Source organism: Corvus hawaiiensis, chromosome 20 (assembly GCF_020740725.1).
Source record: "Corvus hawaiiensis isolate bCorHaw1 chromosome 20, bCorHaw1.pri.cur, whole genome shotgun sequence".
Lineage (NCBI taxonomy): Eukaryota > Metazoa > Chordata > Aves > Passeriformes > Corvidae > Corvus > Corvus hawaiiensis.
In genome coordinates, this window is record NC_063232.1 from 6,411,849 (window position 1) to 6,436,141 (window position 24,293).

Consider the following 24,293-nt stretch of genomic DNA (forward strand, 5'->3'; position numbering starts at 1 on the left):
ACATTTTGTACAACAATTCTATTTTTAATCCTCCGAGAGGAGGTAGGAAAGGGCACGAGCCCATTTTCTCATTTGCAAGTTGGCTTTAAGGAATGAAGGAGGACAATCATCAATAACATGATTTTATTAGCTGATAGGAACGTGTCACCTCACAAAATATTGGCTCAAGGGCAGGAACTGACAAATGACACTGGGAGTGTGGGAGGGAACAAAATACCCCGGCAGCAAAACTGAACTTCCTGAAGGAAATCACTTTCAGCTCCCAGCGATCCCCCCGGGAATCCAGAAGGTGGTCGGATTTTAATACTATGGGCTTGTCTTTCCATCTTTTATAATTAGAGCTAGTCATAAATATGAAGATTAGCAATAACAATGCAGCATTTCCCAGCTCCTCTGATTCCGAATTCCCCTTAAAATGGCTACAATTAATTACTCATATTTTCCATGCCGTCTCAGGCGTTTGTAACTGTGACACTCTTGCACGGCATTGATGCCACAAAAAAAGTACTCAACGGCATGTTTTTAATGAACCATCACAGGAAATTTCCATGTTCCCTAAATGCTTGGCTATAAGTAACAATAGCCGTATGATTGCAAATCATTTTCTCCCATTTTGGTTTTGTTTTCATGGCTTGTTTTTACTGGGGGCATTTTGGTTTTTTTTTTTGCTTTTATCTATTTATTTTCAACTGTTCTCCTTAAGAAAAACGTGGACTGAATATCATCACAGATTTTCTTCTAGTAAAATCTTTTAGAATGCAAAATAGTTTCCCCAGCAGAGAGAAAAACCACTTTGGTTGGGATATTTAGAGTAAAGCCAGTGAGCTGCAGAAAAAAAGGGAGCGTTTCAGAATAGCAGAAAGGTGGAAGAAGAGCACAACCCATCCCTGTCTGTATCCTGAAATGCAGCAATTCTCCAGCACAGGGCACTGGCTGTAAGCACAGAGCAGGGCAGGGGTATTTTTCTGGAGTGTTGTACATCAGTGAAGCATTTCATTGGTAAGAGGCTGTGTGGGTAGAGTTTGGTATCTAACAGCAGGAACACAGCTGTTCTCTCCTGTCCCAGCCTCCCTCCTATCCTGTGGCCATCTCTAAAAGCCTTCAGACACTCACTTTCCTGACACTCAGCTTTGCTGCATCTGCTTATTTTTTTATTTATTTAATTTTTGCAAATGGAAAAGAGGAAAAAAAGGTCAGCTGGGAATATTTAACAAAGCTTGAAAAAGACATAATGTGGTCTGTTCCCCACCTTCAGATTAACAAAGCAGATTTTGTGCAAAGGAGAGTGGAAAAAAACCTACCAGCAAGTGAAGCAGCCGGAGTATGTGGATCACATTACAAACCAAGGGCTTGTTTTACAGCCATTGTCACATGTCACATTGATAAGCTGAACTATGGCAAAAAAAAACCCCTTACAGAGCCAATGGTCTCAAAGATCAGACAGAGCCTCTTTACCTAATATATGCAGCTAAATATGTGTGCTCCCTACATCTGCCATAGCAACAAGGAGAGAAGGAGGAATTAACTGCATTAATAAAAAAAAAAAAAATTGAAGGGACTCCTGTATGATACAACAAAACGTGAGAAACCTCTCGGCATCAAAGCAAACGCAACAAAAGCACAGAGAATTATTTCAGAGCAAATCATTGAAACCAGCTGATTACCTGAGCTTGCACATCCCTGCTGTAGGGAATCCTGTAATGATGTCACAGAGTGAAGGACTAGATAAGAGAGGAGAGGAAAATCAGGGAACAATAAAAGGAGATGCCAAACCACAAACTAAACAGTAAGCAGGCTCAACAAATAGCAAAGTGCTGATCTCGGCAAGGGCTCGCTGCTCAGTTAACTCAGTGGCACAGAAAGGTACGACCGAGGCCAGGCTCCAGCCTGACTTTTCTGTGTCAATAGGTATTAGGGGAAGAGACAGCCACAATAAAAGTGTCATTGCAACCCAGCACTCCCCCTTTAAAGCTTAGTTTTCCAGCTCACCTCCTGAGACAGCAATCGATATTCTCCCTGGAACAATCCAAATCCCCTGTGCAACCCTAGGAAACAGCGTGCAACATTTTCCAGCTCTTTGGCCAAAATTTTTGGGATTGCATATCATACTCGTGCCTAGATAATATCACCCTAATGAGGAACCTGATAACCGCTGCTTATCAATTACACATAAACGATCGTAAACATTCCCAGCGTGTCCCCTTAGGGACCGGCCGGGCTGCCAGGGTGGATGCTGCCACTTCCATAACACCTGGACCAGCACTGGTGCAAGGCTGGCTTACTGCAAATTTAAAAAAAAAAACCAAAAACAAAACCAGAAAATAGAAAAAAAAACCAAAAAAAAAGGCAAAAGAAAAAAAAAAAAAATCTCCTCCTCCTCCTCAACTCAAACAACATAGTGGAATTTTAATTACCTTGTCCTTGTTGCTGCCCTTGTGCGGGCAGGACACACTGTCCCAGCTCACCATTCAACCAGAGCTGCATACGAATAAATGGTTCTCGGCCTTTTTGGGTCAATTTACTCCATGGCTTTGGCCTGGAGAGCATGTCACTGACACTTCCTTGGGACAGCCCCAATACCTGAAGTGAAGCAACCAAGAACGGCATGTTAACACACTGGCAGTGGAAACGGGGGGAATTTAACTCATTTTGGTTTCCTTTACTGTGTGGCTCAAATTGTTTGTATATGGACAACTATAAAAACTGTAAAAATTGGACCATTATAAAAGCTGTTTTCTGTGGATACTCAGATGGAAATGCTTTTCTTCCTGCTGTGTTGCCTTCTGAAGGAAGGTGGGTTTTTCCTGCAGGATCTGGGTGGCAGCAGCCTGGTGAGGGATTTGCATGCTTTTCATATTTTGTGTCAAACAGTTTCATCAGTTTTAACAGGAAAAACACCGAGTCCAGGCACACACAGGCAGATGAAACAGGCAATGACTGGCATGTATTTTGTTCTCAAACAAAAATAATTGGGACTTTTGAGACTAGGCCTGTATTTGGTTGATTTTTGGGGGATGAATTATAACGATGTGTGTTTTCACCTGTAGCAGTGGCTGCTCCACATAAGTAAATATTCAAGAATACAGCTGACTGCAGTGGGGGGGGGGAATCTCAGACAGGCAGAATGCAATTACTTGCCTGGAATTCAGCACAGGTACAAGAGTTAAAAATCATACTTAATGAAAGCTGCCATGGGATCTTTAACGACCCCAAGAGGTCAGACTTTTCATTTTACATCTTAGTGAGAAGGTAATAGTGCGGTGCCAGCTCCTATTACACTTTTCTATTGATTCCATTCTTTATAGGAAGAAGAAACAGCAAATGTCCAACACTTTTTACAGCCTGGGAGGGGTTTTCTGGTGGTTAGGGACCCTCAAAATCCCACGTGCTCAATGCTTAGGGCCCACAACGTGAGAACTTCAGGGAGCCTTATCTGTAATCAAACACTGCTCTAAAACATCTCAGAGCACACTGAGGTACTGAGCACCAGGTATAAGAAATGACTGGGAATTCTTGACTTCAGACTAAGGAGAGTTAGGGGATTTTCCATGTGTTTGTTTTAATGCCCTTGTGCACATTTCCAAATAATAACGAAAAAGGAAAAATGCTCTTGTGTCCATAATCTTCGCTTATAACAGAGTTAAGACTCTCCAGTCATGACAATGGTATTAACTCAAATATTCCACGAATTCATTACATTAAACATGAAATATTGAGTCTCAGCAACGTTTGCTTCAGCTTTCAAGGCTTCTAAACTCGGGGCCTCATTCCTAATTCCAAGTGGCTGAAGCCAATCCCTTTATAAAAACTCTTGCAATTCCTACCACCCAGGGAAACGAATACTTTGTGAGCTTAGTTTTGAAATACTTCACACACGGAGCAGAAACATTTTTCCACAGGACACCCGTGGCACATCCCCCTCTGGCTCTGCACCTGTGTAAGGAGCAGAGGGCACAACCACAACACTGGTGAAACAAGAGAGAACCACTTCTTTACCTTTTCCCCAAAGATCCTTTGGCAGATGCCATTCTTTGCTAGCTTTTCCTTGACCTGCCGCGTTAGCTCTATCGTATCCACCTCCTGGTACATATAAATCTCATACTGCTCGGGTGTCAGTGGAGGAACCGAAGGTTTGGATGGCTTGGACAAGGACACGATAGGGGATGAAGGGAGGGGGCTATTTTGTGGTGTCTCACTGCGACTCGCCCCAGTCATGCTCAATTCAGAACTCTGCGAGTACGGAGATTCCGCGTTTGGCCACTCTTTCCAATACTCGGAAGAAGACGGTCCTTGGAGCTGGCTACGATCTGGCCTAGTCTGATTGCTGACCTTTTCTTTTCCACCACTGGCTTCCTCAACTTTTATATCTTCGGGAAGAGCTGCATTTCTTCTCTCATGCTGCACAGTATTCCACCAATGGTCCTTCCAAACACCACCACGTCCCAACTCATTTTTAACATGCCTCAACATACCCTGGGCAGAATCACTTATTCCATGAAGCTCTAAAACAGGTGCCTCCTGAGGCTCCTTTTTGAGCCCAGAGAGGTTCTGCAATGCAGAGATACTGGAATCAGTGACAGATGAATGTTTCTTCAGGGATATGGCCAAAGGAGAATAGCTGGAAACCGAAGACATTGCAGGTGTAGACACTAGTTTGGGGGACAGGATAGAAATGTCAGCTTGAGATAGAGGTGGTGTTTTTAAGGCAGGTTCAAGGGCAGCCTGCTGTGCCTCCATTTCCCGTCGGGCTTGTTGCAGAATGGATCGAATTGCATCATCAGAATTGCCACTGCTAGAGGCAGAAGGCGGCTGAGCCGGCTCAGCTATGAAAAACAACCAAAAGACTAAATGCAACAGAGGAAAATGCTTTATATTCAACACGTGCTACTGTAAACATTTCCCTGACAGGACAAAAAAACCAAAAAAAAAACAAAAAAAAAAAAAAAAAGGGGGGGGGTGGGGCTGAAATACATTTCTGGATGGGAGGGAGGAGTTTTTGCTAAGCAAAGATTTGCATTTTTCAAAATAAGGTAAGATTTCCAAAGTTCTTCACTGGAAAATTTTGAGAGTTGCCAAAGTGCTGGATGTTTGCACGCAGAGACTCAGCTGCACAAGTCTGGGATCACTTGCCCTTCCACCATTGTAAAAATTTTCAAATAAATGCCTTTGAAAATCAAGCCTTTACTTCTTCCTCCCCCACCCCCAAGTGGTCAATAACATTTTATAGCTGCATTTACAAAGTTATTTAACCTTTCACTTCACTCTTTTCTTCACAAATGAATTTAACACGCACTCAGAACTGAACACAGCTGCATTCACCTGGACAGACTATTACAGTATAAATAAGGTGAGACCTTTTAACTTCAGAAACACAAACACACAAATTACAACAAAGCCAGAACTTCAGGAAGAGATCATCATTATTTCATTTGACAAGCTAAATATGCTCCTGCTTCATGTTTTCTTGTTCCATGGTCCCAAACCACTGAAATAAACAGCTCTACCAGAGCCAGGCTGACACCTGGCCATCACCCTCTCCCTTATCCGAAGCCCTAGGATGGAGCCACGGGTGCTTTCAACAGAGATAACCCTCAAATGCAGCATTCCAGTGGGGAACCAGGATTTGGGTGGCTGTGCTGCAGCAGTCAGGGATGAGCAGAGACTGGAACGTGGGTGGAGGATTATCTCTGCAGAGCCAGGAGGTTTTTGCAATGGCATCTGCTTCTATTTCAGTCTCCACTGAGGTCCCCTGTGCTTGGAAACCAGTTCCTCTGAAAGCCGCTCTACAGGGAGCAGGGAAAGTGAAGCACCAGGTGGGAGCAGGGAACCCCCACTCTGCAAGGAGTGGCCTCAGAGTGAAATAAGATTTGAAACACGCTGTGTATCGCTCCAGTAATACTGTGGCTCATCTGAATGCAATTCTGAATTTGCCTCCCCACATTCCTCCCTGTCATGCACTGTAAAATACATGACAAGCTAAGAAATCGGAAAAAAGACAGTGAGACTCTCTCTGCTGTTTTATCTGCTGGTTTCACAGGGAGTTTTGAGGCCGAATTAATATTTGAAAGGAAGTCTGAGACTCTCAGATGAAACATGCTACCAAATAACATTCTTGCAGTTTCCTGCACAAAGCCCATATTTTTCTCTGTGCAATAATTTCTTGTATAAAGTCATATTATTTAGATCATATATTAACTAGTGCTTTATATTCTGCCATGAGATTAACTTAGTTTTCATTTGAAAGTCAACTGCCCAAAACTGTATATCAGTATTTACTTTCAAAAATGAAACAAAAGTATTGCACAGTAATTTCTACTTCAGCCCATAGCAGTACTGGGAACTCTTAAAGCTGAGAGGGCTATGGAATAGACAGAAATGTTAATTACATGACAGCATACAGCAAGAAATTAGACTTATCTCAGGCTAAGATGGATTTTTTGGGAAAAGGAATGTGTTTTGGATTTTCCAGTTCATTCACTGAATACATTCTGTAACCAAAAATAAAGCCTAAGAGTCAGGACTCAGTTGCCTGTCTGAGTACAGGATGTACCATGGTGCTGGGACTGGTAATTGCTGCCTAGAGTGTGACCTTCACCCCAACAAATCCATCCAGTCCCTCTCCCATGCAGTTGTGTTCCCAGGGCCTGAGTGAGACAGAAGAGAAGAGAAAGCAGGAGCTGTTCCCCTTCCAAGGAGTGAAGTGGGAGAAGAAAGGATTCTGTAGGTTCCCCTCAGTGACTCCTGCAGGTCTGGAGGGCAGCCAGGAGCTCAGAGCTCTGCACAGGGATAAAGGTGTTCAGAAATCCCACAGGGAGCAGGGCGCGGAGCAGAGACCCCACCACGCCGTGACACATGTGACCTTAACTTGGGATGCCTCAGACACAGAAACAACTCCACTAAATAACAATAAAAATCTCCAGCAAACTCTTTAAAATCTACACTGAAGGTTTTAAGAATATAATTAACTGACCAGAAAGCTCATGGCAATCGTTTTAATTAAATTCTGCAGTAAAAGGAGGCAGAGACAAAATGAGGCTGTACCTGTTTTCTGTACTTGCAGCTCCCTTTTGGCTTGTTCGAGAATGGATTTGATGGCTTCATCAGAGCCAGACTCTGTGGTTCGGATTCGTGTGGTTATGTTACCTGGGGAGGAAAACACAACTAATGACACCAGGAACACTTTTATTTGGCTGTTTTTGTAACACAAAGACACACTGTGTACGATACACGGCCAGCACAACCTGAGGACAACTTGCACAGGACCTTTACCAACATTTACACCACACAAAAAAAGTACTTAACATAATAAAAGCAAAATATCCTACTTGTGCCTGTCTCTAGCTGCCCTGGAATGGTGAGAACATCAGAGGAACAACTAGGTGCTCATATATTCCTTTTCTATGGTAACATATATAGATCTATTCTTTTTCCTTTCCTTTTTGGTTTTTTTTTTTTAGAGGGGGAGAGGAAACAGAAGGGAAAAGAACCGGAGGGGAAAGGAAGAAAGCTAAAAACATAAGCCCAAGAATCAACTTTAAAATGGCATCAGCTGCTAGGCAAAGTAGGATGAGTATACATTCAGCCCAAAACAGAATTAAAAAGTAACTAGATAAAAATAATTTTTAACTTTCTAGAGGTTAATACATTAAGAGAAAGAGTAATTTAAACGCAGATATCATTTGAAGTACTCTCCAGCTAAGAGCTATTACTTGGTTGTTTGGTTTTTTTTTTTTTGTTTTTAACCTCTAAGGGGAAGAAAAGGAGGGAAAACTGTGAGTGCTATTGCACGTAACTGCATTTTCCATTATGAGATTATTGTTTGTAAGCAAGCTAGGTAATCTGTGACTGGAGTCAAAATAACTGCAGACTTTTGATGTACCTGCTTTTGTTTTTCCTTCTTTCTGGTCTTACTAAAAGAAAAATTCTGCAACTAATCCATAACAAAGAAAATGTGCAGACTTCCTGTTCAGTGATAATTTATGGATCTGATGTTCACTTGTTGTCTTTTCCATATATAACACTGAACTAAGCATCCCACTAATTCAGCCGTGTATTAAAGTGGAATTTGTCAGCATAAGCCCCATGAGAAGAAGTAAATCTAGAGCAGAAGCAGTATGCAATTGATGTTGTAACTGTGCAACTTTCTCCCTCCAAATCCACAAAAATAGCAAAGAGAGCATTTCAATAGATCTGATGACTTTATAAAGCCTCTTCTATCACTTCTCTCTTTTTATCTGCGGACACAGGGAGGATGGGAGTGGAAGAACTATCCAAACAGGGTTACGTTAGTACAGCAGCAGCAGAATTAGAAAAAGCAAAGTGTTCATCTAACCCATGGTTTGTTTTATACTTACTGTCTGTTTTTCTATCAGATTCCAGGCCAGAATCAAACTGCACAGTTTTAAGGAAACACACAGCTAAAGCACACTCCACTTCCTAGGGATTGACTGCAAAGAAAAACACCTGCCTGTGACGTACCTTCAGACCCATTTCTTCGTTTCGGTACTTCCTGAAATAGTCTGTTCAGGTTCTGGCCTGGATTCTCTGTTGAAAAACAAGTTTGGTAAGAACAAAACAATCAGGGGATGGTTGCTCTGACATCACGGGCTGTGTGACATGAGGAGCTGGCAGCCTGGCCCTGAGCTCTCCTGGCCCCTCGGGCCCCTGAGCAGGAGGAACTGGCTACTTGGGAAGAAGCAAGGCTGGCTGATTTGTTAATAAAGATTACAGCTATGTTCGGAAAGGAGATTAGACAGATATAAATAAATGTCTAGAGATACCAAAAATGAAGAGGTTAAAGATGGGCAGATAATCCCCTCAAGTACAATCATCAAAAGGAAGAACAGATTATAAATCTAACAGTGTGTGCTTCCAATTAAACAAAATCTAGGAAAACCCTGCCTGTCCTTTCCAATATTTCTTGACTGTAAACAACTTAGTTTTCAGTTTCTCTAAATGTAAATCTCAGTCTTAAGAGGAATCACAATGAAATGCATGTTACTTCTTAAAATCGCTGCCTTAAATATGCAAAGCTGCTTTAAACTGGGATTGTGTTTTAATTACTCATCTCATGCATCACCTACCCTATTTTGTCAGAACACTTTGGGGAAAAAACATAATCATGCAAGACACAACAAAAAGCCTGGTCTCAGTAAACAACCTCAAACAAAAATCCCCAAGTATTTCTGAGGACCGATACCCTGAGTAGCTGCTGACCCTTTTCACTCCGTGTTTAGCTGTGGCACGGAGCTGTTGGGAAGTGAGGGCTGTGAGTGCCCCTGCTGCTCACTCCTGCTGACAGGCACCAGCCAGCAGCTAAAAAAAGCATAAGCAGAGATACAAACCTGCCAGGGTGCTGCAAAGCAGGGCTAGGAGCTCAGCTTCCTGCACCTGGCACCTGACTTGGGTGAGAGCAGCAGCAGTGCACAAACGGCCCCGGATGGGGAAGTTCCTGGTTTGGAACGTTTGGAACTATGAGGAGCAGGGGGCTGGGGAGCACTTACCTCTCTGTCTGCCCTGGATGCTGCGAAGAGCCAAGATGTTCTGCTCGTCCGACAGGAACTGCTTCATCTTATGAAATGGCTCCTTGCCTCTCACAGTCAGTTTATTCCATGGCTTTGGCCGGGCCAGGATCTCACTCACAGACCCTTGCGACAGTCCCAACACATAATGTCCAAATATCCGCTGTCCAATATTGTGCTTGATCAACTGCTCTTTCACCTGACGTGCAATTTCGGCCGTGTCTATCTCCTCGCCTTCAGAGATGCTCCCAGCACTTTCTGACTGGCTGGGAGATGGGGCCATGCCATTTACATCCGGGCTTTGTTGTAATGGACTTTGGGAAGATATGGAGTTTGTGCTGTATGGACCTGTTGGAAAAATCATGCTTGTGCTTCCTGCTTCCTGCATTGCCTTGGAGTAGAAGGACTGCATTAGCTGTCGCTGGAGGAGAGAGTTTAGTGCAAATTTTCCTGTGGAGGCCAGGGGTAAGCTGGGGCTCGCCAGGGATGAGCTGAAAAAGTCTTGACTTAAACCCGTTGGTGAGAACTGGTGTGTACCATTAGTATTGGAAGCCTGCTCCCCCGCGTTGCGGAGCAACTGGGAAGGAGGGGAGGCCGGCAAGGTTGCAGGACGCTGACTCTCAGGCTGGTCTTTCCCTTTTCTCCTGGCTGACCCTACAAGGAAGGTCAAACATAATGCATTATGGGGGGTCAAAGAGGGAAAAACCAAGATAAAAAAATGCAAAGTTTGCCCCGCAAAGGGAAAAAGTGCAGATTGACACGGGCCAATGGAGTGGTGGTGGGAGATTTGGTTTTGTTTGTTTTTGGTTTGTTTTCATTTGTTGGGTTTTTTTGTTTGTTTAATTTTTATTTTTAATTTTTTTTTTTTCATGATTGAAATTTTTTAAGCCAAACAAGGCCCCCAAAACAAACAACATGCATTTCATGTTTGCACCTTTCTTGTATGTTGCAGCCTGGAGAATCCCCCTTACAGACATTAACACTATGAACAGTTACATGAAGTGCAGTGATACAGTTAAATAAATGCAGTTACAGACAGCAAGTCTCTCTGTTGTCTCTCATTCAAGATATGACTCATTGGACCTGACTGAACCCAAATGCAGCAAACATTTACATTTTGGAACAAACCAATTTGAATAAAGGAATAACCATTAGGTGGATGCACCAAGATCGCTCAGTTAAAAGTCATAAAACGCTTCAGAATTCAGTAATCCCAGGGCCAGTGGCAACTTTTAACTTTCTTCCAGCTGCAAAAACCATAAGCATTCAAGTATCTGGAAATTCCATGACTTGCCATGTAAAAAATGTGCACACAAGATGTAAAAGCCCACATTAGGAAAGCCAAATGGCAAACACACTTTGCTGGAAAGAAAGGATTTTGCTTTCCCAAGCTGACCTGCTGGTGGTATATCCAAGTGTATCAGACAGGAAGACTGTGCTCTACATGCAAACGTTTTGCACAACACTGTGTGTGGGGGAAAGAGATGGATTTGTTCCCAAAACAGAAGACAGCCTCAAACACTGGTACAGCCTGTAATGCCTCTTCCTTAACCTTTATAGACTCTCTAAGTTTTACTTCATTATCCAGCCTATAAAACTACAGAAATCCAACGTTACTCAGTGTTCCTGTTGCTTCTTAATCCTCCTGCCATGCATTAGCTCAGACACTCAGCTCTCACTCAGCCCTCCCCCCCATCACAGGACAGCAGAGGCACCAGAAGAGCCAAAATTTGGGTGAACCTACCGCTCAGGTCGCTGTTGGCGATGCGCAGCGTGGCGTTCTCCGACTGCAGCGAGCGGTTCTTCTCCAGCAGCAGCACCTCCAGCGGCTTGGATGCATCCTAAAGGAAACCAAAGGGGGAGGTTTGTTTCTCAAAGCATTGAGAGTCTCACTCAGGCACTAAAAAGGATTTCAGAGGGAAAAAAAAATAAAAAAAAAGCCCAACAAGTGCTCGACTGGTCTCTGAAGGCAGCGAGGGAATTCGCCAGGCGTAGATCTGCAGGAATCACTCCAGGCTCTGGTGTGAGCCATGGAAGAGATTCATTGTTTCATTCTCATTGCAAATCATTCATCAATTCTGCATTATTTTGAGATGTGTAACGGAACATTTTCTTAATCCTACTTATTTTTAAATGGTCCTGGCACGCTTTCAGTTTAAAAGCTGTAGACTTCTTTTAATCTGATTAAAACAGGAGTTAAGGTTATATTATTCCTTCTAGGTCAACTGACCCAAGCTAAGCATTTCCTTGACATGCTGCTTTTCAGCAGAAACTGTTCAAAATAACATCAGTCAGAGAACCCTGCTGTTTACCCTCCCCTAAATATCTAACCCTCGATCATTAAAAAAACCCATTGAAAATGAATCCCAGGATATCAATATTCTGTTCAGATTTCAGAAGCAGGAATTTAATTCATAACCTTTAAACTTAACTAAGATTAATTTGCTGGAACAGCAGAGCTTTCTCATTACTCAATGGTTTGTTTTCTTTTGTGAAAAGAAATTTTCAAGGCTAACAAATACTTAAAAATGCTGAAGTCCTTGCTCAGTGTGCTGCCCGTACGCCAACACCAGTATCTTTAAATGACTCAACTTCACAACATTCTGGTTTATCCACTCCAGCACAGCTGAAACGTCACTTTGTCCTTGACTACTTAAAAGAAATTAACAGGCAAAAAAAAAAATGTCCAGTTCAGCTTTTTACATAAGAAAACATCAGGAAAAACAACGATCGACCCAGAAGCCTCAACATCAACAGGAAACTGTTAATGTCAATGCCAAGGAATTGCAAGGCAAAATTTTTGTTAATCAACTGAGCTGCTGAGTAAGTAAGAAAACAAAAGTAAGTTCAGTACCTGCGCACCAGAGCTTTCAGATGGTGCAAACTCCATGGATTTCAGTATACTGTGGAAGGCAGAAAAAAGAAATTATTTTCTATTTCTCCTTTTCATAACAACTCCACTAATGAGCATTAACATTATCATTTCCTGTTCTCCAGCAACACCACAACTTTCCTTGCAGTAACGCAGTCTCCTAATGAATACAGAATAACTCCTCAAAACAGTTATTGGGTAAGAAAATTTTCTCGAGCGTCATCTAAATCATTCCATATGCAATCCCACCAGGCCAGTTTAAAGCGTAAATTTAAAGGTTAATAAGGATATAACATTTTAAGCTGTCAGAAATGATATAAATTTATCTGTGAAGCTGGAAGGGAATGAGGAAGTTGTAGCAAAGCAACAAAACAAGGGAATCACCACCACAGTACAGAACTTTATAGATTATACACCAGCTCACCAGCAAGGAAAATATGCACAAATAATCCTCCCAACCAAGGCACTACAGGCTAAAAGGCAGTTTTTCATTTTAATAACCCCCTCGTTCTTTGGCAAAGGGAAGACAAAATGGCCCCATATTTCTTAAGAAATATGAAAGATACAAATATTTATAAGTACATTAGGAGAAGAATCTGATAGTCTCATTGTCAATATTTTATACAAACAGTGAGCGGTCAGAGGACGTCTCCCTTCAGAGGCTTTCAGAGCTGTGTCGTCTGGCAAACCAGAACCTTACAGGAAATCCAGACTTATTCCTGTGCTTTGTTGGATAAATTTTTTTTAAATCAGCTTGCTGTAGGCAGGACATGAACTTCCTCAGACTGAGGCTGATGCCATGAAGATTTTTTGTCTTTTCTTTTAGACCCCTGTGATACCTTTTTACAACTTCTGTATTCTTAGTGCTTTTTGCCTACATTCTTGGCCTTGTTTGTTCAGCTCGGAGACTCAACATTTTGGAAGCTTTGTAGGTAGGGATCAGTGTGCCCCAGAGCCCAAGGTCCTCTCCAGAACACATTCTGTAAACTAAGATAGAACCATCCAGGGGAAGGTTCCTTGGGGAGAGGGGGCTCACTCGAGCCTCTCATTGGGGAATCTTTGATAGATCTGCTAATTAGTAACACCTATAATGATATACCAGATCTTTTGGGGGGGCATTGTGAGGTGCATTCGACCTGGACGTGTGCACCTAAGGATCCTTAAAACAAACACCAAGGTAAAATCCCTTTTTCCCTTCTAACCGTGTTTGACTCTTGATTTTAAGACCAGGAAAAGGCATCAAAGCAATAAATGATTTCAGCTTCTTACCGTACAAAGACAACATTCACATGGTGAAGAAAAACACATAAACACATAGAGATGGTGTTTATACAGCATTTATCATGTATAAAGCACCAGGAACTCTGTGAGCAGGCACAATCTGTTTAATCATTATTGAACTGTACTAAAGGCTGTGGACCACTTATTAAAAGTTTTGGATGTCCCATCCCTAAAAGTGTCCAAGATCAGGCTGGATGGAGCTTGGAGCAACCTGGGATAGAGGAAGGTATCCCTGCCCGTGGCAGGCGGTGGGAGTGGATGAGCTTTAAAGTCCCTTCCAGCCCAAAACATTCAGTGATTCCATGACAGGTGGAAACTGAGACAAAAAAAGGCAGAAGTCCAGTATAAAGACACAGGGACCAGTTCTGGATGCCACGAGCAGCTGGCCAGGCACCCATTAACTGCCTGAACCTGTCCCTGCATTAATCTAGAGCTGGATGTGCTTTAAGTGACACTCTGGAAATCAGGTCTCTGGGCCATTCAAGATCACTCAAAGTCATAGCAAATCCAAGGGAAAAAAAGTCATTCTGAGAAAGAGACCTCATGCATTTTGCATCTGTGCATATTCACTGCACACAGGGTTAATTCTGACAGGCATTCCTAAAATGTAATAATTATTAAAATCACAAACTTCTGGCAATCACTTTCATTATATGGCATCACTCAGTGTCACCTCTTGCCTGGCTGTAGGGTAGAGCCATCACCCCCATACACGGCACATAAAGTGATGCTGTGAAGACTCTACGTGGGCACAGCAGCTCAGCCATGTGCAAAACCAATTCTTTTGTGCTATCAATGGACTCGTGCCAGTCAAGAGGGGAGGTTGTGCACTGATGGCTTGAGTTCTCAGAGACCCTGACATCACTTGGACATCACAGCTGTGTGACTCAGGTGGCAAATCCCAGCTGAAAGCCAGTGTTTCTTGGGAAAGCCCTTCAGAGGCACAGCTCTGCATCCCAGGACTCCACAGTGCTGGGGTAGATAAATGCACAGAGACTCATGCAGGGAAAACCCCAGCCACTGGCAGGTCCCTGTTTCCATGAATTCTGCGGGGAATGGCCTCTGCAAGGACAGCCAATCCTAATGCACATCCTCATGATGCCCAAATGAGGAGACTCATCTGAATTTAAACCCAGTTTGAACAGCAAATTATCCTGTGGCAAATGTCCCGTGGGAAATCCCATTTCAGTTCAGACCAGCAGCACTTGTGAGCCCCGCTTACCACACCTGGGTTTGCCACGTGGAGCAATCCAGCAGCATTCCAAACGCCTTCCTCCTGGATGAGGCTAAACCAGAAAAAAGCCGCTCTCTCCCAAAGGAGCAGATGTGAGTGGTGCCCTGAGCACACCGTGCTGCCCCCAGAATGCAGCTGACAATGGTTGGAAGCATAAACCTATTTATGGTTATATTTGGTTCTCCACACCAAAAATCTGGCTCTAAAGCCCCGATCCCGTCATCCCTCTCCTTGCAGAGGCTGATGCATTTTGAGTACCTGCTGCCAGCTGGGACCTTCAGGAAGGATCCTGAGCCCTGCAGCAGCTGCATTTCCAGCGAGCTCGGTGCATGCAAGGTGTATTCAAACCTTAGCTGGAAACCTGCTGACCTCTACCTACCTGAAGGGAATTCTTTGCTAACTGAATTAACTTTCTGACAATTTCACAGGTAATTTCCTAAACAGTTAAAATACAAAATATACTAAAAATCAAGTTGATGGCACCTCTAATTGCCCTAAGAGGAATATTCACTCCAGCAGGTTCATTTTTATAAGAATGTAAAAGTTAAACACATCAAAAATGACTCTCCAAATGTGTCACAAAAGACACATTCTCCTCAGGAATATGAGGAAGCACGTTTCTTCTTTGGATTCCAGGAATATCTTTGCCCATGAGATCTTGACTCAATCTGTGGCTCAAGATCAGTTACCTGCTTTTTAAAAGAATGATCTTGTGACTTGAATCTGCACATTTAAGAAGACTTGAAAGATCTGACTGTAAAGCAAAGTGTGCATTGGGACAGCTCAACTTCTGTTCATCTGATCCTGACTGCAAAGGCAGCAGGGTCAGCACTGTCGTGCTACTCGAGAGGGAACTGAAAGGACACACAGAGCTCTCAGATCTCAAAAATAGGTTTAAAAGCCATTGGGCACAAAAGCCAAAGCAGAAAGTGAAGAATCCTCCCATCCCAGATCTTGACATGGGCCCACCTAAGTTCCTCCAAGGTTCAAGTTGGCTGATACTGAGATCCCTCAGCCTAGAACGCCTCTAACATCCCAGGAAGGATTAAGAAAAGTACATCAGTGCCAAAACACATAAAAATTCAATCTCTTCCTGCCTTACTGACAAGGTATCTTTCCTCTTGGTGCACGTTATGAGCAGTTAATTTCTGTCAGTGTTTCAGGGCACAAGGCAGGTGCAGCAGGATTTGGTGTGAGGGCTCCGATTTACAGCAACAGACTTTTCCCAGTCTCATTTACAGGAACAGCTTCACTCAGATCAGACTGTCACTGCCAGGGGATGCACATTTAGCCCTTTGGATTAGATGGGAGCAGGGGAATGGTGTGAAGCAGCTGCTTGGAGGATGCAGCATTGCAAACATCCTCGGTGCTCTCCTGGAGGGTCTCAACCCCCGGACCATCCCACAGGACGGTGCTGGACCCCAGGGCCATTACAAGCCAGCTATCAATCCATAAATTAGGGATATAAAAGCTGGAACAGCTGGGAGAACAGGGTTCATTTACTGGCACCCAACACCAGGGCCACTTCCAGGAGAGTCTCCCATCTATTTCACTGCAGGCTCATCCTCAGCAGAAACATCATATGAAGCCTCCTGTGTCACATCTTCTCTCACCTGCCTTTCCATCCCTGCCTCCACGTAAGTCAGTGTTGTAAAAAAGAAAAGTATTTTAAAATATTGGTATTATCACCAGGAATACAGGGCTTGTATTTAAAGTACAAATGCAAAGTAAGCTTAAATGGGTCTACTCAATGAGTATATGGGGTTCTTGGCACCTTAAGTCTGCCTTTAAAGTCCTGATCCTGTTGTATTAAACCTTTGCATGAAACCAGGTAGGATTCAAAAGTCATTTGTTGTTTCAAGACATTTACATTTAATATCTAATGTAAGAAGCTGGGAGGTTGTGGCCTTATTCCCATTCACTGCTTTACATACAAGGACATAAACTGGCTAAAACCTGAAGCTGTTCCCTTAACTCAGGAGAGGACATGGATGTATTTATCCCACCACTAAATGATGATGCTATTTTGAAACCAGGTAATAATCAGGTATAATGATCAAAGAAATGGTCAATTCATTTAATTTAAGTGAAAATTATACCCCTGCATCAGGGTGTGCTGCAGCTGGTGGTGAACCAGAACCTCAGCCAGCGTGGCTTGAATAAATCAGCACCAGGGGCTGGGCAGTCGTGGGGCTTGCAAATCCAAACCCGCTTTCCATATCCTCCAGGGATGTGTAAACAAAAGCACATGACTACCAGGCTCATCTGAAATACCTCATTAAACCAGGGAATGGGTTATTTCAGCCTTTTAAAAACACACACAGAAATGCCAGAATGATGAAAGAAGAGATGGGAGTTTCTCGCAGTTATTTAAACCTTGACACTAAACATATTTCCAGTCAGAAAAGTTCTCTTCTGAACCTGACAGCTTATCTTGTTATAGTTTAAAATGAGGCTCTTTTAAGTCTCTTAAGAAAATCCCTTGAAATAGGAAGAGGCTGTTTGTGGCTTTAGTTTAAAACCACAATATATTAGCAAAAATATACAGTGAAACAAGCCCAGCATTAAACTGGTAAGTGCTGAACACTGGCTGGCAGGAGCAGAGAAAAGGTACCATGGCCAAAGGCTCTGCATGAAATTTTTGGTCCACATTACCCTCAGCTGTTGGCTGGAGATGTTCAAAGAGTGGTCCACCTAAAACACCACAGATTTTGAGATTTGGAAACTTTTTTCCCTTTGTGGACAACAGTTTTAGTGGCTTTTCTTCACGGACATGTGTTTCATTTGCTACTGTGATCCTCTGCTGCAATAAGAAGGAGCACTCTCAGATATAGCAGTTCCACTGGTTCTGGATGCAATTTCTGCCAAAATTCCCAATTTCCCCGACTTTGTGGTTTTGACTGAATTCTTTATTGTTCCAAGAACACAGATTCGTGGCTTCATTTAACAAGCACTATTAAACCAGAGTTTGTGAAAAAATTATGTAAGCATTTAACACTTACTTTAATTCTTTCTTAACCTCTTCATAATCAGCCTGTCCTTTCAGTTTTTCTTCCAGTTGCTTTAAAAGAGAGAACATGGATTTAATTATTTACATTGTTTTTTTTCTGCAGGCTTTGAAAATCATCTTCAAATTATTCCATATATACAGCAGCGCACAAGTGAGGGTTAATGACTCATACCTAATTTACATATATTAGAAAACAAACTATAACCAATTAAACATAAACACAATTATACCTCGCTCATCCTTTGTTTACAGAGTGCCAAGCATGACAGAATTCAGTGGGTCCCAATTTGGCTGTTTGCAATGTCACTGTCGTGTTCAGTGAAGAGCTCGGGGATGAAGGTATTAAAAAAATGGGGCAGCTGAAATTTTCAGGGAATTGGGAGATTGAGTAAACAAGCAGGATGCTTTGGCACATACTGTATTCTTAATAGGACAGTTCTTGATAACCTTATCTACATGATAAAAAGAATAGACTGAAGAAGCTGTTGTTGACTGGAACGCCTTAGGCTTGGAAGGCTCCTCGTGCCCAAACAAAACAGCTGTACCAGGAGGCTTTCCAAGCATTACTGATTGCAGTAACTGCATGGTTACACACAGAGAGGGAGCATTGAGGCCACCCCAGCAGCTCCTTCTGCTCTGCCCCACGCAGGGCGGCCTCAATGGCTTCTCCTGGGTGTGAGGACGCCCCAAAGGCCGAACCAAACCCGCTGCCACAATCCAGAACGCAATGCCACACACTTGGACCTTACCCAGCTCCCAACAACAGTGCTCATCACTACGGGGTAAATGCTTCAGGAGGCCTAAAACATAGTGATACATAATTGATGCCGTTACGTTGCTTGCAGAAGCCACATTCATTGCAATAATTTCTTTGCTTAGTGCAGGCACACCTGATCTAAGCAAAGAACAGAACTTACTGGCTTGCAACTTCCATGGATAAATTCAGGCTAGCTCTGCCTCACTTCATTTTTAAAATTGGCACAGAATCCCAAAGATCACGGGAAACAGAAATAACACAAGGACGTATCACCTCAAAGACAGAGAAATCTACTTTGAAAACGAAAGGAATATATGACATGAAAAAGAAAAATAGGACTTTATGTCCAAGAGAGGCTGCCTTCAGGGGACTAGGGAATTCAAGATCCTACACCCACTCTGGGGCTGCTCGTTGGATGCAGGACGAGGGCAGGGGACAGCTGATGGGAACTTGGATAATTTTATCAAAGCTGTTTAAAATGCAGCCCCACAGAGCTGTGCAGCAGCCCAGCTATGGGGGCACAGAGGTAGGGTTGGGGCAGGCCAACAAATGGAACTGGGAACCTGTTCCCTGTGCTGTCTTCCCCAGTAAAGTCAGCGCGTGGGTATCACTCATCTCAGAGCTATACAAACCCCAAAATGATGTAGCACAGCACCCACAGAACAGTGAATTCATGGTTTGAGTCATCTCAGTAATTTAAATGAGGATTCTTCAGATGACAACAGCAGCATGGTGGGGTTTTGTGGGACCTCCAGCTATTCTGCCATTTTTCATAGGATTTCCTACCCGGTCCTTTGCAGCTCCCACACTGCTGACATTTCTCCCTCGCCATTAGCACGGATATTAAGGAGCAGTGACAAAGTGAACACCCACGTTACCAATACACAGCCCTCTCAAGGTCCTGCTCCTGCTGTTTGACACCACAGTCCAGCATCCTCACCACTGCTGACGAGAGGCGTCTCCCGGCAGGAATACCCGGGCCCTGCTCCAGCAGCTGCTCAACGAGCAGCTCTTAATGGATCACAGGAACTGCTGCTCAGTGTGGAATTTGCACTCTATGGGACACTGATGAAATGAGTGGCCTCTTAAAAAGGTCTCGTGTCCCAGCGTCTTTTGTCATTAGTGACTCGTGCAGTCATTCCGATTGTGTTAAAAAGAAAAATAAAGTGTCCGTTTTAGCTAAAACAAATTTTTTTCCCACCTGGAATAAATATAGGGCAAGTTTTAGTCATTTCTTTCGATGTGTCCTGCCGTACCAAATTCCAGTTATTGACTGGAATTACAGGAAGCACTGACTTTGCTTTAGATAGCAGACACAGTTCTTCAGGTGTTTTGGCCCTGTACTTGATATAATTAGGAAAACCCTGGTTGATGTGACCAGGAAAATCCTACAAATATTAAAGATGTTGGAGGTTTTGATAATTTACAACACGTTGAAATCTCATAATGGAGATGTACTATGTAACCCCAGGGCCTGAGGTCTCACACTTTAAGGAGGGTCAGCTACAACAGACCATGAGTTCAAGCAGCTTTTCAAGCTGCAGCTCAACACTGAGCAGAACAGAGTGACTTCAATAAGGCATCCAAGCAGAATTTTTAATGCATCAGGTCAGGCTGGAGAGGGGTCTTTAAATGAAACCAGTGAGCCAGAGAGCCCTTGGTACTGGGAGGAGACTCAGCATCACAGCTGAGAGTTTTCCAAGTGGTCACAGGCAATGGGAGGACCTGCCAAACCCCACGATATCCTGCTCTCCTTGGTCGTGTCACTTTGTCCTTCTGTCTCTGTTTGGAGCTCTACAGATCCACTACAATTCACCCTTTCCTTACATTTGTGACTTGTAACATTTTGGGTCTAGAGCAGATGAGCTTTTACAGCAGGAATAACTGGCTATTTATACCAGTTCTCTGTACAAAAAGGACCAGAAGAAATTTAAAACAAACAATACCCTGTTTCTATGTTAGTTACTTATGCAAGGATATGCTAAGAAAACAGCCTTTTGTAGAAACAGATATAAACCACAGAAAAGCTAATGATTCCCATTTTAATGCAATCTGCACTAAATGCAATTCTGTGCAGGCAAGTGCTATACCCTGACAGAGTATTTCTGGAAAATTTAGGTACAAAACACAGGTAAAAAAATAAAGAAAAAAAAGAGATACTGACAAAATGCAGCTGTTTTGGACTCTCAGGTACTTGCATGCTGCTACAGCAGTATGACAACCAGCAATATTTTACTTTGGATTGTACAAAAACCACACATCCATCATTCCCAAGTACCTAATATAGAGATTGTTGCCATGGAAAATCTGCACCTAAACATCTACTTTACTAAACAAAATAAACTAACAACTGAGGATGCAGCGCCTGTGTAGAAACAGAACGTTTAGGCACTTGGCATCTTCCCAGTCAATGACTGTTTTAAAATGTATTAGCATGGTAATTGTCTCCAAGAACCCTGTAAAACGCACAGAACATGGGATAACAAAGGTTCAAGCTGTGAGACAATCTGGAGGAACTAATATCTTGCACTAAATATCAACCTGGTTAGTTCAGACAAAATATATTCCAACGACCTCCAACACACAAATATGCAGGAGCCAGAGGGCAGAAGGAATGGACTGGTGGCTTTTCTGCACATCAAATTTGCAAATATCCCATGTTAAAGAATCATCTTGCATTTGTTGTGTGAATGAACCCATGTCAGAGCACGCAGAGATTGGGTCCCTCCTTATGTTATTTAGAAAATATAATTACTACTGTATTATTAAATGAAGAGGGATAGGTAAATAGCAGGGGCTGTACTGAGGAGCTAAAAAAATTTAAATAACCCATTAGATTAACATTGTAATTTAGTTTAGAGTGATCAGCTCACATTACTGAATTTTAACTAGGGTAGAAGGGATGTTCTAGCACCCAGCCACAATGGGTTAATACAATTAGAGTGAGAAAAGTCTTGTTACTAGAGGACATGTTTTGATCATTAGATCAGATGAAGATAAAGAAGCAATAATTTTGAAAGTATTTCTGTATTGTTTCATTAAGTCATAGAGTATTAAACAATTCCCCCAAGATACAGGCTGAGAACATTGCTTTAATTTGTGAAACTGTGAGTCGTTTTTTTGTGGAGGCAACCATTAAAATCTTTGTTATTTCAGAAGCAATTCCTCCATAATCAAACAGGAGATCAACACATCATCACTGAGATTTGGTGCTTTTGTACAACATGTGCCTGGCACAGGCTTTCCCAGCACTTTGGGGTGAGAGTAAGTATTTGGAAATATTTTTATAGTTGCAACAAATAAGGTTAAAGAGGGTTGAAATGACTAAAACTTTATCAATAGAGGCACTGCATCAGACACTATCAACAGAAAGCTAAAGACAGAGCATTAGCTGGGCAAGACTATGAGAAAATGGAAGGAGATTACTGAAATGGAAATCAAAGACTCACTCTGTCATTTCTGTGATCCTACTCCCTTTGAAGTTAATGGCTAAACTAATACTGACCTCACCAGGAACATGCTTTATTCAAAGAAAATCTGTCAGTGCAAGGACTCAAGATATTTTCTGTCAGGCTTTATGAAAAAGTAAAATAAAAAAATCCCCCGAACATGGGTGTAGCCAGCAAAATGTGTCCCCCAAAACCAGGGAAGCTCCTATCTCCCTCAATAAAAGTGGTGCCCACATGGTGACAGCTGGGCAGAGACTGATCCTGTCAATGTAGTTACATAACAGGTCTCCTTTGCTCCACTGAATTTTCATAAAAATTCTGCAAAGATGGCTTAAAACATGCAGAAGGCACTGACTGCAACACTTCAGCTTTCATTCCTAACAGGTCTCTCTCCATGTGAGTTATGCTCCACCACAGCAAAACCAGTAACTGCTAAAAAATGTCAGAATTAGAGCAATTTGTAAGAGTTTCAATTGAACATTAAATCATTCTGATAGAGCAAAGCTGCCCACGCCACAGTCAGAGCTGAGTGGGAACTATCAGCCTCCTGCTCTCAGAAAACTCTCAGACTATCAAACCTGCAGAACGACCAAGTCTTTAATGGAATAGATAAATTTATCTTGTTTACACTTCGGAGCTCATAGATGGTGGAACAATGAAGGAGACGGGAGTTACAGGAAACTGATTCATACCCCACCTCAGGAAACATTTCTCATGCTCACTCAGAGATCAGAACTGTGTGGGCTCAGCACAGGGAAAGGGAAGCTGCCCAAGACAGAGGTAAAAGGGTCACTCAGAGAATTCTCAGCTCTTCTTTCTGGTTCTAGGGCAGTGCTGCTCGTATTCAAATGAGTATAAGGCCAGATTGCTAATTATAAATGGGAATTATTGTGCAGCAAATACACAGTTAAAAATAATTAAATGGTTATTGAAGCTAAAAGCCTTCTCCATGTCCTGATTTTACTTCTTTCTATGCCCTAAATGATACACTTCCCACTTCCAGTGGACAGAACTGGAGGAGGTAGCAGGGAGATTCAAAGATAAACCAATTCATGGCTAATCTTCAATTTGAATCACTGGAATGGGAATTAAAAGTTTGAAAATCTAAGAGGGATTTTCTGTGCCTTTTCAGTTCAACTGTTTCATTACATATGAATGTATGTCAATGTATGATGGGGTTTGGTGGTGATTTTAATCCTAAAGGTAGCCTTGTTCTGCAAAACCACATTTCAAAACAGTAAGAACTGGGCCATTTAGAATTCAAAAAACCTGTGATCACTTAGAAAACAATACATCCAGAGGCGTGGGATGAGATGTATTTGAAGGTCCCCTCTAACCCAAGCCATTCTGTGATTCCGTGAATGCCACAGAAACCAGAATTCAGCCACATCCTGAAGAAGCTCAGAACCACAGGAAACTCACACCAGCAAACCCCAATATCATCATCTCCGTGATATCCTTCGGGCAGAACTGAGCCTTACTTTGAGTGTGCTGTTCTTGGCCGTCAGCTGCTGCTCCAGCTGGGAGATTTGGCTGCTGGAGTTCTCCCTCAGCTTGGTGAGGCTGCCCTGGAGTCTCTGGACATCTTCTACGAGCTGGGCGATCTCCCGCTCCTTCGCAGCCAGTTCCGCTTCCAAGCTGGAGCGTGTCAGCACCTCGATGGCCTGCTCCTGCAGGGAAAAAAGGATCAGGCCACAAAAATGAAGAAAAGGCAACAAACCTAAATTCAGGGCAGCTTGGCAAGGAGCAAACACGGCGTTGGGTGGCACAAGAAACAGACACTTCCTAAATCTGGGACTGCTGTGATTGACATCGGGAATCTGGAAGATGAAACTCCCTACAGCCCAGGACAGCTCTCTGGGAAATCAGGAATAACAGAGGGAATAAATTTCCCTATTTCGTAAGTGCACTGGAAAGATGCAGCCGTGAAAGTCAAAGGATTCTATTTAGATCTATTTATTATTAATAGCCCAAATGCTTTGACAACTATGAAAATCTGTGCTTACAAAATACTAATCAGATAAAATATTCTGAAGTAATGGAGCAGAATTTCTTAATCAGGAACGGCAGAGCCATGTGCCTGTGGCTCTCTGCATGCACACTGCACGTTTCAGGCAAAATTGTCACAAATTGCCCCAAACTGCTACTTCCAATGAACTTGCTCCTTGC

The 24,293-nt window shown here is 42.8% G+C and overlaps 1 protein-coding gene across 8 annotated transcripts in view; it reads right to left on the reverse strand.

The window, feature by feature from the left end:
• The window catches only part of CUX1 (cut like homeobox 1), a 270,416-nt gene that overhangs the window by 60,907 nt on the left and 185,216 nt on the right, over window positions 1-24,293 (reverse strand). For 3 of the 8 annotated variants that reach the window (XM_048324792.1, XM_048324794.1, XM_048324796.1), the window contains 10 exons: window positions 23,606-23,794; window positions 17,911-17,969; window positions 12,376-12,424; window positions 11,266-11,362; window positions 9,504-10,175; window positions 8,479-8,544; window positions 7,042-7,143; window positions 3,997-4,823; window positions 2,415-2,580; window positions 1,665-1,721 (listed from right to left, as the gene is read on the reverse strand). In XM_048324792.1, coding sequence (XP_048180749.1) covers window positions 1,665-1,721; window positions 2,415-2,580; window positions 3,997-4,823; window positions 7,042-7,143; window positions 8,479-8,544; window positions 9,504-10,175; window positions 11,266-11,362; window positions 12,376-12,424; window positions 17,911-17,969; window positions 23,606-23,794 — 2,284 coding nt within the window. The remainder of the gene's footprint in view (window positions 1-1,664; window positions 1,722-2,414; window positions 2,581-3,996; window positions 4,824-7,041; window positions 7,144-8,478; window positions 8,545-9,503; window positions 10,176-11,265; window positions 11,363-12,375; window positions 12,425-17,910; window positions 17,970-23,605; window positions 23,795-24,293) is intronic. The other 5 variants (XM_048324795.1, XM_048324798.1, XM_048324797.1 and 2 more) reach the window with 5 other exon arrangements.